This window comes from Sorex araneus, chromosome 10 (genome assembly GCF_027595985.1).
Source record: "Sorex araneus isolate mSorAra2 chromosome 10, mSorAra2.pri, whole genome shotgun sequence".
NCBI classification, from domain to species: Eukaryota; Metazoa; Chordata; class Mammalia; order Eulipotyphla; family Soricidae; genus Sorex; species Sorex araneus.
In genome coordinates, this window is record NC_073311.1 from 38,051,012 (window position 1) to 38,067,022 (window position 16,011).

General features: G+C 36.8%; 1 protein-coding gene across 2 annotated transcripts in view; it reads right to left on the reverse strand.

Moving 5' to 3' along the window:
• Nucleotides 1-16,011, reverse strand: part of CDK17 (cyclin dependent kinase 17) — a 97,112-nt gene that overhangs the window by 14,570 nt on the left and 66,531 nt on the right. For both annotated transcript variants that reach the window (XM_055118633.1, XM_055118634.1), the window contains exons 5-10: nt 15,625-15,750; nt 9,066-9,122; nt 7,191-7,305; nt 6,401-6,495; nt 6,083-6,145; nt 3,130-3,253 (exon numbers count right to left, since the gene is read on the reverse strand). In XM_055118633.1, coding sequence (XP_054974608.1) covers nt 3,130-3,253; nt 6,083-6,145; nt 6,401-6,495; nt 7,191-7,305; nt 9,066-9,122; nt 15,625-15,750 — 580 coding nt within the window. The remainder of the gene's footprint in view (nt 1-3,129; nt 3,254-6,082; nt 6,146-6,400; nt 6,496-7,190; nt 7,306-9,065; nt 9,123-15,624; nt 15,751-16,011) is intronic.

Consider the following 16,011-nt stretch of genomic DNA (forward strand, 5'->3'; position numbering starts at 1 on the left):
ATTCTACACATGTGAATACACTGTGACAGTCTCTGGGTTAACCTGCCCTGTAGCACTGTCATCCCGTTGTTCAACAATTTGCTCGATCGGGCACCAGTAACGTGTCCATTGTGAGACTTGTTACTGTTTTCAGCATATCGAATACGCACGGGTAGCTTGCCAGGCTTTGCCATGCGCGTGGGATTCTCTTGGTAGCTTGCTGGGCTCTCCAAGAGGGGTGGAGGAATTGAACCTGGGTCAGCCATGTGCAAAGCAAACACCCTATCTGCTGTGCTATCATTCTACTCCTGGGTTAACCTAAATAAGGATATTTACTATCTATGAATCAATCATTAAGCCAAAATTATTTCCTAGCTGAACTTAATTATTTTTTTTTAAAGAACAATGTTGGGACCGGAGCTATAGTACAGTGAATAAGGCATCTGCCATGCACTAGGCCTACCCAGGTTCGGTCACCGGGTTTAATTCCTGGCACCCCATAATGTACTCTGAGCAATGCCGAGAGTGATCCCCGAGTATAGAGCCAGGAATAAGTCCTGAGCACCTTGGGTATGGCCCAAAACCAAAACCAAACCAACACAAGAATGGGCAATGTCATTGAGATCAACAATTTACCTACATGGAGGTTTTTGTCATCTTTTTTTTCCTTTTTAGCAGGGCCACACCCTGTGGTAATATGAGTCATACAGTACCCAGGACATGGGCTCTACTACCTGAGCTAGCTTTTCTGGTCCCATAAAATATGTTATAAGAATCAGATCTTACACAGATAGGAACTGAAAAGAGGAAAACTATTATAACAAGCAGCTTTTTTTCTTGATACATTATGCATATTTTTCTCTGACATTATATCAAAATTAGAAAATGTTTAGAAGATCATTGAGCTTTGATCTGTAATTGAAATGACATCAACTAAACTTGTGCTCTTATATAAAATCCATTAGACAAGGGTGAGAAGCTAATTCAAGCAGCTGGAGCATAAGCTTTGCATTTAGTAGTCTTGGATTCGATCCCTGGGTACTTCATGATGCCTGAATACTGCCAGGAACGATCATCAAGCATTTAGCTGGGATAGAGCTAGAACGACAGTACAGTGAGTAGGGTGACTGCCTTGCACTCAGTATACCTGGGTTCCTGGTACCCCATATAATTCCCAGAGCCCCTCCAGGAGTCATTCCTGAGTGCAGGGCCAGGAATAAGCCCTGAGCACTGTTGGCTGTAGCCCCAAAACAAACAAAAAGCATTTAGCTGGGAGAAGCAAGAGTATCACTGGGTGTGGCCTATAAACAAATCCTGAAAACAAACGATCCTAATTCTACACTTTGGATGGATCTTTTACTCATGCATGATTCTATAATCTCACATATATTGGTCATTCCAAAAATATTAGTTTCTGAGCCATATAGCTATTTTGAGTGTTTCATTTTTAGCGTATCAAAATGTATTTGTGACTAGGGATATAGCACAGTGGGTAGGGCGTCTGCCTTGCACACTGGCCGATCCGTGTTCGATTCTTCTGCCCCTCTCAGAGAGCCCAGCAAGCTACCGAGAGTATCTCACCTGCACGGCAGAGCCTGGCAAGCTCCTTGTGGCGTATTCAATATGCCAAAAAACAGTAACAACAAGTCTCACAATGGAGATGTTACTGGTGTCCGCTCGAGCAAATCGATGAGCAACGGGATGAAAGCGACAGTGACAGATATAGCTCAAAGGGGTGGAACATTTGTGTTCAAGGAACCAAGTTCCATTACCCCAGCATCCCAAAGGTAATTCAGGGTGTAGCCCTGCTGGCTCCCGGAGCTACTGAGCCTGAGCTGCATGACATCACTGTGCCCAAGCACCCAACTGGCCCAACATCCAGGTCAAAGACCACTGGAAAAAGTCCAAGCACTATTGCAGAGCATCCTCCTACCCTGCAAATCCTATTCTATTTTTGTGTGTGTGGGTGGGGAGGAGTTTCACTTTTTTTTTTTCCAAATTGAATCACAGTGAGATACACAGTTACAAATAACAAAGTTGTTCATGAGTGGGTTTCAGTCATATAAAGTTCCAACACCCATCCTTTCACCAGTGTACATTTCCCACCACCAATGTCCGCAGCAATATCCTTCCCTCCCTGCCCCACCCCCACCCCCACACCTCTATGGCAGACTCTTCTCTTCATCCCGTTTTAAATAGCAACAACAATATTATCTAAAAAGCATTTACATATTGGTAAGATCCGAAGCTTAAGTGTAAGTGGCAACAGACCAAAATGTAGTTTTTGCTTAAAATCTCCTATTTTACTATTGTGAGATTTGCTTTATGACTGTTGAAACTATAACATAATCTGAGTTATGTCTATAATAATTAGAGGACTGTTTGTGTGTATGCATGTGTGTATGCATGTGTGTTTGTGGTACCAGCGAGCAAACCTGGGCTTCATGCATGCAAGACATGTGCTGTAGTGTTAAGTCTGATGCTTAGTTATGCTTAAAATATTTAGTATAATCTTGGTAATATATTAAATCTTTGATAATATGCCCAACAAAATTATATATACACTAGAACCCCTGAAATGAACTCACGATACTTAGTAGTACAGGGAATATATATCTGAGAAACAAGTATCTTTCAAATTTCACTAATCTAAGTCACCTACCAAAGTTCTGTAAAATACCTTACCTATGCTGGCTCCAGAGCAAATTTCCAAGTACAAATGAAAGCAATCACACAACTTCAAAAGTTATTCTTTTATTGTGCTTTGGATTCTGAGCCACACCTGGGAATGCTCAGGAGTTACTCCTGGCTCTATACTCAGAAATCACTCCTGGTAGTGCTCCAGGAGCCAAGAGGTACAAGGGATTGAATCTAGATAGGCTGTGTACAAGACAAGCATCCTACTCATTGTACTATCTCTCCAGCCCCTTTAAAAATAATTTTTTTAAGTGGGCCACACCCCGCCGTGTTCATGGCTTATTCCCAGATCTGTGCTCAGAGATCACTCCCAACAGATCTCAAGGAACTCCATGGATGGGTCTGCCATATGCAAGACAAGCTGTACCACTGTACTATCGCTCAGGTCCAACAATTATTCTTTCAAACTGAACCACCTGTAACTATTTACAAATGTTTTTTTACATTCCATACCAAAATCTGCAAGCTTTAATTCTCCTTTTTCGTTAATGAGAAGGTTCTGTGGTTTCAAATCTCGGTGCAACACCTTTCTTCTATGGCAGTAAGCCAAACCACGAAGAATTTGGTATAAAAACAGCTACAGAAATAAATAAACAGATATTAGTCTTGCAGATTAGACAGATATACTTTAGTGTAAGTATAAAAGCAACTGGCAGAGAGTAGTAAAGAAAAAAATACATTATCTTTAAATGCAAACTTTTCCACATAGTATTTTAAAGTTTGCAACTTACTGTTCTCTTTGAAGTACTATGTATAATATCTATCAAAATCTTGAAAAGTCAAACTGTCTTAGTAGTATTTGTCATAGAAAATATTTTAAATATTCTTATAAACTTGGGCTGGAGTAATAGTGCAACAGATAGAGTGTTTACCTTGCACGCGACTGACCCGGGTTCGATTTCTCCGCCCCTCTCGAAGAGCCCAGCAAGCTACCGAGAGTATCTCACCCGCACAGCAGAGCCTGGCAAGCTACCCGTGGCATATTCGATATGCCAAAAACAGTAACAACTAGTCTCACAATGGAAATGTCACTGGTGCCCGCTCGAGCAAATTGATGAGCAATAGGATGACAGTGACAGTGATTCTTATAAGCTTACAGGTCTATATTAAGGCTCACTGTTTGATAGGAAATTTGGGGGAAATCAATTAATCTCTATCCATTCACCTCCCTATCTCTCTACCCTAATAAAAACACGGTATAGGACACAGGCTTCAGTAGGGTTTAGAAAACTCTAAAAGTGCCAATGAGATTGGTGCTGCTATGGTAAATTATATGCTATAAAAATAACCTAAACCAGCCTCTATCATCACCTCCTGGGTACTTTACTTTCAGCACCTCCTACTCAGCCTTCAAAATCTGCTGTGATTCAGAAAAGGGAATTAGTACTGTAGAGCTCTGAATGACTCTCTGAAAAAAGTGATTCCTAAAAGGTCAATCGTAGAGTTTTGGTTGTGATTCTGGTTAAAAAAAAAAAAATTAAAAAGGAATGTTGAATACTTTGGGGTTAACAAAATAGAATGTCAAGAACATAGGATTCAAGAATATATGCATCAGAACACTGAGAATAAACAAAAACAAGATGTGAATGAACAACAAAGCCTAAGAAATTGTAAGCAGCATAGTTCTTATGCTTTATATATACATATACATACATACATATCCTGTTGCTCATCGGTTTGCTCTAGTGGGCACCAGTAATGTCTCCATTGTGAGACTTGTTACTGGTTTTGACATATCCAATATGCCACGGGTAGCTTGCCAGGCTCTGCCATGCAGGCAGGATATTCTTGGTAGCTTGCTGGGCTCTCTGAGATGGACAGAGGAATCAAACCCGGGTCAGCTGCGGTGCAAGGCAAATGCCCTACATGCTGTGCTATTACTCCGCCCATGTTCTACGTAAATTAAGATGCAATTCTGAGTTTTATGAACATCCACCAAACTTAAGTCTTTTTCTTTTTTGGTGGGAGAGGTTTGGCCTATACTCAAGGGAGCTCAACTTACTTACTCCTGCTTCTATGGTCAGGAATTACTCCTGGTGGTACTCAGGGGAATGCAAGCAGTGTAGGGATTGAACATGGGTCAGCTGTATACAAGGCAAGTGCCTTACCGGCTGCATCCTTTCTCTCCCAATGGCCCTTTTTAGATTTAACTTTAAAGTTATACACAGCTGGGAAAATTCTATTTCCAGAACAGCTTCTCACTAAGAGTTAAATATGGATAAACATCAAATTTGTGATATACCACTCAGGTTAAAAAGAAAAGTTATAGGAACAAAACAGTATCAAATGTTCTTTATTTTACCTTCGAGCGTGGGTTTCATCTGGTACTGATTTTTATGTGAAACTTTTCTAACATTATTTGTCTTTATATATATAGGTGTTATATGTACAATATATATGTTATACATAAACATTTTTTGACTTTTCCTCTTAACGAACAGATCAGTACTTTCTAACATTTTCCAACAAGTATTCATAACACCTATTAAGTTTTTTGGCTTTAGTCATTATATCTGTACCTTGAGAAAGCTGTTTTATAATAATCATTAAATATGTTAGGCAGCACGCCACTTAAAGGAGATTTTATGCGAATCATGTGTACTTTTTCTAAATATCTGTACTTTGAATAGCCTTTTAAAAACATCAGAATATATCTTTAACTATATTCTATAACTGAAGAGAATCAGTGTTAAAATGTAAAATAAATCATCACGAGTAATTTTTTTTTTTTTGCTTTTTGTGTCATACCCAGCGATGCTCAGGGGTTACTCCTGGTTCTGCACTCAGGAATTACTCCTTGCAGTAGTTGGGGGACCATATGGGATGCCAGGGATTGAAGTTGGGTTGGCCGCGTGCAAGGGAAACAAACGCCCTACTCGCAGTACTATCACTCCAGCCCTATGAGTAATGTTTAAGACAATCTGAGGCACTTTTACAAAGATCTGATTTTAAGAACCTATTGAAAATTTAAAATGATGAAAGGGCCAGGATCTAGCCCAAGTAGTAGAGGACCTTTCTAGCATGTGAAAAACCAGGAATATAATCCCAACACCGTTAAATGATGTGCTATCACCTCCCTTACTCCCTGCTCTTCCCATATAGCATGTCTCCAGCACAGCTGGCTATGGTGCCTACAAAATAAAGTAAAAATGCCAAATAGAAAATTCAGAAGCAGAACAGTTATTAGGCTGGCACTTACTTTACTCATTGTGTAATGTAGTTACATACTCATCGATGCTGAGTATTTAACTTTATTTTTTGTTGAATTATATTGCATTTTAACACTATACAAGCGTCACTCATGTGTGCATTATTATAAAACATTTCTATTTGTATAAACAGTAAATTAGTCACTAAAAACCCAATCCCATCCTTTACCAACTTAAAATGAGATATTAAAACATACCTTTACATTGTGCATGCTCATGATATTTCCACAGTCATCCATATACTGCTTTAGGTCTTTATCCTGAAAAAAAAAACACAGACACACACACACACACAAACACAGACACACACACACACACACCACTTTTAACAAGTGACATGATTTTCAGATGGTAACACTGATTTATTATGGCTTTAAATAAAAATTTGTAAAGAAAGATATTAAATGAACTACATATAATTAAATATTAAGTACTAAATATTTATGTCCCTGGAGCTATTTAAGAAATCCAATTTTCTATAAGTAACAAATATTAAATTTTGATTAAATGCTTACCAGATACTCAAAGACCAAAGTCAAAGATTTATCTGTATGAACAATGTCATGTAAGGTTACTATATTTGCATGTTTTAGATCCTTTAATAGCGAAACTGCAAAACAGAAGAAAAAAAAAAGTCCAGTTACTTAGTCAGTGGTAGTCAGCCTTCAAAAAAACCTGAAAAAACAAAACAAAACCCAAAGAACACAAGAACCAAGTGAGTGTAAGATTCTCCTAAGTTTAAAACAATAATTCAACAAAGGAATTTGTAGTAGAAACTTTAAATCATCCCCATATTCTCCATTTCATCTTCTGACTTTTCCTCAAATGTTAACTTATGGAATCCTCTGAGATTCATTTTGATAAAATGTGCAGAACCTTTCCTCCTAGGTATTTCCCCTTGATGCCCCCCCTCCAAAAAAAAAACCACTACCTACCACCAAACTGCTTCTCAGTTGCCTCAAACCCATTTTCTGGATAATCTTCTCTTTTTAAAAACTGATATTTTCAATCAAATAAATTTAATTTATGGTAAGTTTCCCATCATACAGCAACATACAATACTTCTCAGTGTCAAACAATTGTTCATAACAAAGACTAGTAGTATTTCATTGTAAGCTATATAAAAAACTAATTCCTTTTTGTTGAACACTTTGGGCTTTAAATATTAGCTTTCTTAAAGTCTAAATATATCTTTTTGTCATTAATGAATTCTATATCTAACTCTTTTTACTTCCTAAAAGAGAATTCTTATTATGCAGCTTTGGTTTAAAATGTTAATATTGTTCTTGAAACATCAAATTATACCTTCTCTTATAGCTGTGCAGGGTGCACCTTCTTCATGTTCCAACCGGATCTCTTTTAATGCCACCAAATTCTCTGTCAATTTACTTCTTCCTTTATATACTGTTGCATATGTTCCCTATAAAATATATTTTTGAAAGACATACATTAAGCACATCACAAAAGTCTATACTATTTATACAATAAATAGTCCTAACGAATTTCTGATTTTTAGAACACATGTTAAATTCTATCTTTCAAGGAAAATGCCACAACCATTATTCACTTTTCACTTACCTAAGAGAGCTTCCCATCTCACTTGCAAACTTTCATACATTAATATAACCCTACAGAATATCTCAAAAGTATAAAAACAGAGGGAGTTTATTCAATTTAGTTCTTTAAACATTGTATTGGAAACACACTAAATCCCTAGTTCTAGAAAACAGATTTTATCTGTAATGCTCTCTGCAGATTATAAGAACAGAAAATTAAATGAAATTTAATGTAAGTTATACATTATAAAAAATTTGTTTCAGAAATTTTTAACATTAACTCTCTTTAAAAAAAAACATGTTCTTATAGGAGGGGCAGGAGAGATAGTACATTGGTACACTTGATTTGTACCTCAGAAACTTCCTGACAAGGGCCATGGTTCTCTCTGAGCCAAACCACCAGTGATTTCTGAGTGCAGAGGAAGCCCTGAGCACCACAGGTGTGGCCCAGAAATAAACAAACAAGCAAAACTGTCCTAGAGGAGTCTGTCAAGACAGAAATTAAAAAAAAGTTCACTTACGTACGAGTGAACGTATTCCTGCACTGCAAGGCCACGAAGACACTCTCTACCCATTCTCCATAACTACCATACCACATTTGATGGGGTTCAAATAGTAGCCAACAAATCATGGAGGGAAATATATATAAATATATATATATATATGTGTGTGTGTACACATATGCATATATACATATTTTCATAAATATATACGAAAGCTCACATCACAACCTTTAACAACATGTTAGTGATATCCTAAAGAATGTCTTAATGGGGGCTGGAGCACAGCAGGTAGGGCGTTTGCCTTGCACGCGGCCGACCCGGGTTCGAATCCCAGCATCCCATATGGTCCCCCGAGCACCGCCAGGAGTAATTCCTGGGTGCATGAGCCAAGAGTAACCCCTGAGCATTGCCAGGTGTGACCCAAAAACCAAAAAAAAAAAAAAAGTCTTAATGGCCCCTGCCAAAATAGAACAATCTTCACGATGTTTCCTCTATGGATACTTTTTTGTGACCTTTTCAGCAGTTTTTCATAACAGACAACACAAAATATTTTATTTTGGTTGTGCTCTGGGACAGGGATTGGGGCTTGGATGGAAACATCCCAAATTTGGTGGTGGGAAGGTGTAATGGTGTTTTAAAGTTATGTTTTTGCCCCTTTCTTATCTTGAGAGGTAGACCATTTCAAAATCAATCAGGAGTAGCAGTAAGTTTAAAACAAACAAAACATTTATAGGCAAGAATTTCCTTTACAATCTCTAAAGAGAGTAATTTGATTTTTCCCAGTTCTGAAGTCATGAAAATGCCATGACTGTGCAAACAGTAAGAGTGCCAAGAGACTAATAAATATTATCTCTTTGGTTACCAAGAAAACATAATACTTTGTGTTTTAGACAGGATTATGAAGTTATGAAAAATAGCAATTTCTTCTCAGATAGGATAATATCAAGAAATGAAGGATTTTTGCCTCCTTCTAACATACTGCCTTTTGGGAACAATATAGAATCTTTGAAATCCATACTTCTTACATTGCTTCATTCCAGGCTGACAAAAATTAGGGCCTAGTAGAGAAGTTCAGAAACTAAACAAGAAAAAAATGTCCTACATTTAAAGTATTTACTTACCTCTCCAAGCTTTTCCAATTTGATGTATGTTTCCATTTTCCCAAACCCAATTTCTGACTGAAAAGAAACAATTATAGAATTACTACTCTTAAAACAAAGGACACGAGAACTAATATTCACTAGGAATCACGCCACTTGAGAGGGCTGGGGAAAAAAGGACAGGAAGGGAAGTGTTCAATCAGGAGGAGGAGGTGGTGCTAAAAGGTGGTAAAGTATTATGCATAAAACCCTATCAGCAACAATACTGCAAATGACAGTGGAAAAAAACCTTATTATTATTATCATTATCATTTTTAAAAAGCACTTCTGGTAGAAGCTGACTGGTGGGTGTGAGGCAAATGAGGGTAGGGGAACGATCAGTGGTCGAGGGAAGCAGACACTGGCGAAGGGCTCCATCTTGAAACACCGCATGTCTGAAACCCAATACAACTTTAGAATTTCAGTCACTGTCACTGTCATCCCATCAATTTGCTCGAGCGGCCACCAGTAATATCTCCATTGTGAGACTTGTTACTGTTTTTGGCATATAGAATATGCCACGGGGAGCTTGCCAGGCTCTGCCCTGCAGGGAGATACACTCGGTAGTTCATGGGCTCTCCGAGAGCGGTGGAGGAACCAAACCCGGGCCGGCTGTGTGCAAGGCAAACGCCCTACTGTTGTGCTATCGCTCCAGCTCAGAATTTCACAGTAATGAAATTTTTTAAAAATATACTTAAATTTTTTTAAAATTCATCTTTTCATCAATTTTTGAGTCTTTTTTTTATATATTTTTAATTTTTTTTAGTGAATCACCATGGGTACAGCTACAGACTTACAAACTTTTCTGCTTATGTTTCAGTCATACAATAATTGAGTAACCATCCCTCCACCAGTGCCCATTCTCTACCACCAATGTTCCTAGTATCCCTTCCACCACCCCCCACCTCCCCCCACCTCGCCTCTGTGGCAGGTGTATTCCCTTTTACTCTCTCTCTCCTTTTGGATGTTGTGGTTTGCAATACAGGTATTAAGTGGTCATCATGCTTGGTCTATAGTCTACTTTCAGCACACATTTCTCCTTCAGAGCAGGCCCTCCAAACATCCTTTACTTGGTGGCCACTTCTCTATCTGAGCTGCCTCTTCCCCCTGTGAGGCCACTTGTTTCCCATGTGAGGCTAACTTCCAAGCCGTGGAGCAATCTTCCTTGTCCTTATCTCTACTATCCTAGGGCGTTAAGTCTCCCATTCTGTTGCTTTCTATTCCACAAATGTGAAACTCTCTACTTATATTTTTTATTTATTTATTTATTTTTTGAAACTCTCTACTTTTAAAAAGTATCTTAGAATATAGGAAAATCTAAATGACTAAACAGTCAATAAATAAACTGCTGAACAACGGTTGAGTTTTAAAATCCAAAGCTAAAAAACATCAAAGTTGGGCTGGAGAGATAGCAGGCAAGGGGCCTGACTTGTTATGTAGCTGACTAGAGTTCAAACCCCAGCAGAAATGATCACTGATCATCACAAAACCGGGAGTAATTCCTGAGTATAGCCAGGTATGGACCCCAAATAAATCAAAATTCACAAAAATGTCAAACCACTTTTTTATGTAGATCACTTATACTGCTGTAAACTATCATTTAAAAACCTTAAGAAAAATTTAAATACCAAACAAATTTTAAATTGTTATTATTTTTTTTAATGTCAGGGCCAGGGAAATAGTACAGTGAGAGAGGTGCTTCACTAGCACACTGCTGACCTTGGTTCGATCCCTGGCACTATATGTGGTTGCCTAGTACAACCAGGAGTTCATTCTTAAGCAGAGCCAGGAATAAGCCCTGAGTATAGTCTGGTGTGGCAAAACGAAACAAAACCTACGTGATGTTTCTTATTAATCAGGATTCAAACTAATTAATTTTACTATACATTTTGCTCATAAATCTTCTGAGTTCCATCCTAAACCTGAAACAGAATTTTTGTGGTTCCAGTTTTTTTTAAACCAAAATATAATGAAAAAGACAACTGCAAGTCATACTCTATTAAGAAATGGCAAACAGCTAACATGGAAGAAGCTGTAAGACTATATCTGCTCACCTTACCCAAAAGGATTTTTACAAGTTCTCAAAACAAGTTCTTTAAAAACTTGAGCATTTTCGGGTGAATGGGAACATGCCTAAACGTAAACATTTAAAATCTAAAACTGAAGGGCCACTGAAATAGTACAGCAGATAAGGCCCTGACCTTACAATTAAACAAAAATTCCCTCTACAGAGAGAAGAAAAGGAAAAAAGAGATGGAAATTTAAACATTGAGAGACCAGAAATAGAAAAAAAAAAGTTAACAGAAGAGAAAAATAGTTTTCTATTCTACACCCTGCCGTGCTCCATGCTTACTCCTGCCTCCCTGCTCAAGGACCACTCCTGGTGACCGGAGGGGACCATACTGACCAGAACTGAACCTGGGCCAGATACATGCAAGGGAAGCATTTTACTGCCAGCCATCCCTCCCTTTGCTCTCTGTTCTCAGAAAAATAATTTTCTTATATGGCTTTCTAGTATCCCTTTATAGATAATTTAAAAAGTCATCATTTATGATAATACAAACAGAAAAATATCACAATCTAGGAACTTTTTCCTGTCAGAAACCAATAAATTTTCTTATTATCTTAAAAGAACAAATATCCTTAAAATATCACAAACATTAGCTCACTCTTAAAATAACACGAATATGACAAATAAACATAGCTCCACTATACTGAGCATATAGGTCAATTACATGCTCAAAGTTGCAAAAAGATGTTACAAATATTATAACATATAAAGTACATAAGAAATGTACTGTAAAGATGCATCAAAAGTTAATACAAGAGGTTATTATTCAGTGAAAAGAATAGTAGTGAGGCCATTAAAATACTTTGAAAATCTATTTTGAAAAAAGTAAATATTGCACCCTAATTATGAGGCTAATTTTAAATTTAAATATTTGATAAATGAAATCAACAGCATTACTGAAAAAAATCAACTCCCTGGCCCTCTGCCCCACCCTGGCCAAACAAGCAGAGAATGCAGAAAAAAGACAAAGTTGCATTAGTGAATCGTCTGCTAGAATCTAATTCAGAATAAAGGGTATTCACCTCACTATCCATTAAAAAATTTCCAATCTGGAGAATGTACTAATATTCAAAATGTAAGCAACTTTTCTAGAAATGCTAATATGCTGAACATGACAAGATTAACAATATAATGACTGGCTTACTGATATGCTATCCTACAGAAATTATTCAGAGACCAGAGGACAAAGCTCATTTATTCAACATTTACCAAGCACAAAGTATTGGGAATATAGTAAAGACAGATATGATTTCTGTTTTCTTGAATTCACATCTAGACTGAGTCTCATCTTAGATCATTTTATATTTTAAAATTTGTTAAGGATAATCCAAAAAAATAGCTTAAGGCATGGAACACAAAGATTATTTTAGTATAATATTAAACCCCCTTGATTTGGCTTTCTTCTCCCCACCCCTGGGTCAGACTTAGAGGTGCTCATGGTTTCCCTGCTCCAAGGGACACACCCTGCCGTGCTCCATGCTTACTCCTGCCTCCCTGGCTTTTGGCAGCTTCCAGAAAATTCCCATTCAGATGCCTCTTACAGTATAAGTACATGAAAATCAAAGAAAAAGACCCCAGATAATTATAATTTATAATAGTCATCTTATCATCCAGTATAACTTGTAAGAAATACTTTATTTTCTTATCAATCAGAAATAAGAAAGGACTACCTACATGATCATTATTGGTAAAAATCAGGAATAAGAAATTCAATACTCATTATATAGGAATCAACAGATTTTTAAAATATGATTATCCTATAATTTTGATCCAATAAGATACTTTTTTACAGACAGACCTTCAATCTAGTAAAGTTATAATCAGTGATAGTTTCACAAAACTTTCACTGGGTATGTCATTGTTGTAAGTGCAACAATGAATCTTAACCATTGGTATATGATCTTTTCCATGAGTCTAATGTTTGATTAAACATATTGAAGGCCAGACAGACAGAGTACCCAAGTTGGATCCTCAACATACATACAGTTGCCTGAGCACATGTGATTGCCCGAACACAGAGTAAGCACTGAGCATCCCCAGGGGTGTGGCTCAAAAACAAAAAATTGAAAACTGAGAAAGAATATTCTATTTCTTATTAACTAAAAATAAATATTAAATAGCACTGTACAAATCCAATAACAATCATCCTTCAGATGAGATATGACTGAGGCCAGTGCAATAGTATAGCAGGTAGAGTGTTTACCTTGCACACAGCCAACCCAGATTTGATCCCCAGCACCCCTACATGAGCCCCCACAAACCCACCAGAAGTGATCCCTGAGGTCAGAGTCAGGAGTAAACCCTGAGCACTGATGGGTGTGGTCCCAAAACAAAAGATGAGACATGACAATAATGAGGTATCTTGGGGGCATCCTAGAACAAAATAGAATATCAGTGAAAAACTAGGGAAATCTGAATGAAGCATGGAGTTTGTAAAATGCTAGTCCTTAGTTGTAACAAATAAATTTAAGAAATATAAAATACTAACAATGGGAATAATTGGGTATCGTATTGAGAGCTATCCATGTTTTCTTTACTTTTAGAATACCTAAAAAATTCTAAAATGAAATATGTAAATATAAAGTCAATTAGAAGGGTTCTGTCAAGAGAGTGAGACAAAATATACATGAATATGTTAGGTATAACAAATTTAAGCATTCAGAGACGATGTAATAGGAAGGTCAATTTATAAGAAGGAAAGAGTAAAACAATGACTGTAGATTAGGTAAATTTATATATTTGCTACTATGAAATATGGGTGGTTTCTGGTTATTTGAATTTATCTTGTAGAAGGAGAGACCATCTGCTTAAAGTTAGAGGTTGAAAAGATATTTACAGAAAGACAGAACAGTTAAGTAACAGTAAGAATTTATTTAAGGTAGATTAACACAAATTAATAGAAGACTCAATCAGTCCAAAATTTGGTTTTTCTCCATTAGAAATAATTCTGTGGATCATCTAATTCCTACTCAAATGTATTCAAATGATATTGTTTTTACTACATTTATAGTACATTGCATTGATACATGAAAATTTTATACTTTTAGGAAGTCAAAAGTCCCTCCCCTTCCCAAGGGACCCAGCCCCGGCAGCCAACTTCTACTACCCAACTGCTGCCACACTCCAGGACGCTTTCTGGACATTATAAGATACTTCCTACACATTTTCCATAATTACCACACCATATTTGATGGAGTTCAGACAGTAGGCAACAAATCAGAGAGTAATACATATATACCCCTCTCAGAGAGCCTGACAAGCTACCGAGAGTATCCTGCCTGCACGGGCAGAGCCTGGCAAGCTACCCGTGGCATATTTGATATGCCAAAAACAGTAACGATAGGTCTCATTCCCTGAAAGAGCCTCCAATCTCCCCTGACCCTGAAAGAGCCTCCAATCGTTGGGAAAGATGAGTAAGGAAAGGCTGCTAAAATCTCAGGGCTGGGAGGAATAGAGACATTTCTGGTGCCCGCTTGAATAAATCCACGAACAATGGGATGACAGTGATACAATGATACAGGAAGTCAAAGCTAGCATTTTTATCTTGGAAATATATTTTCTCATATAAAGATTATATCATCAATGGAAACATGTGTTGTAACAGACATGAAATATATTTTTTCTTTTCCATACATTTCCCAAACCTTCCCTATCATACATAAAAACCTAAGGTCCTGAAAAGTAACTTTTAGGACCGGAACAACAATATAGGAGGTAGGGTGCTTGCCTTGCACATGGCTGACCAGAGTTTGGTGCTGAGCATCCTTAGGATCACGGTCCCCTCAGCACAGAGTGATCCATGAGGTCAGAGCCAGGAGAAAGGCCTGAGCAACACCAGGTGTGGTCCAAAACCAAAACATAAACAAAAGAAACCCTAGAACAAGTGTAACAATAAGGAAAAGTAGCCAACTACAAAAAGAATATATGTTGTATACTTTCACACATGAGGTTTTGTATCATATTACATAAACTTGCATAGATAAGTTCTTATATTTTTGATATATTTTAAAATAATTCATTTGTAATTATATCAAATTCAAAAATTTAATATACAAAAATAAAAAGCATTTTAAATATGTAGATAAGCAAGAACTGAAAAAAGACTTCTAAATAGTAAAACAAACTATAAATAATATCAAAATAGTAGGTAGCATCTTTGGTATTAGAAAGCAAGGAAAATGATATTAGGTATTGATCAGCTGTAAAAAATATAGAGGTACAAAATTGCTTATGGACTTTGATATACATAGTGTATATTTCTGCACTAGTATCAATGAAATTTACCCCAAATAAAATAGAATAGCTTAAATCCTGTTCCAATATTTTTAAACACATATGGAAAATTAAAAAATCCAGAAGGCAAAAGAATTTTTCAAAAATTAAATATAAATATTTATAGAAAATGTCTATACTTAGAAAAATCAAACAAAGCAGATCTGATAATATAGGTATAAAATATGCAAAACTTACTAAGGAAGCTCTACGGGACCTTCGACTCATTGGCTGATCAAATGGTGGACTGTTTATCTGCAATTTTTCAAGATACCCATCAGGTATTCTGATATCTGCAGGTAGTGATAGCCGCTTATTTAAATCCTTTTTGAAAAATGAGAAGAAAAATTATTTGGAGGTAACTACAAAAAAGACAAGGACAAAAGAATTTTAGATTCATGGACTCTACATAATTTCTTAGTGACAAGCAATATAAAGTTCTGTTGTAACTGCGAAGAAGCAGGAGTAAGACCTGAGTACAAATTATATCAATTTAATATGTACATTTAAAATATTGACTAAGAAAAAGAAAAGGAGCTTTTACAATAACTTTTTTACATTTAAAATGTATGGTGAACAAAGGTA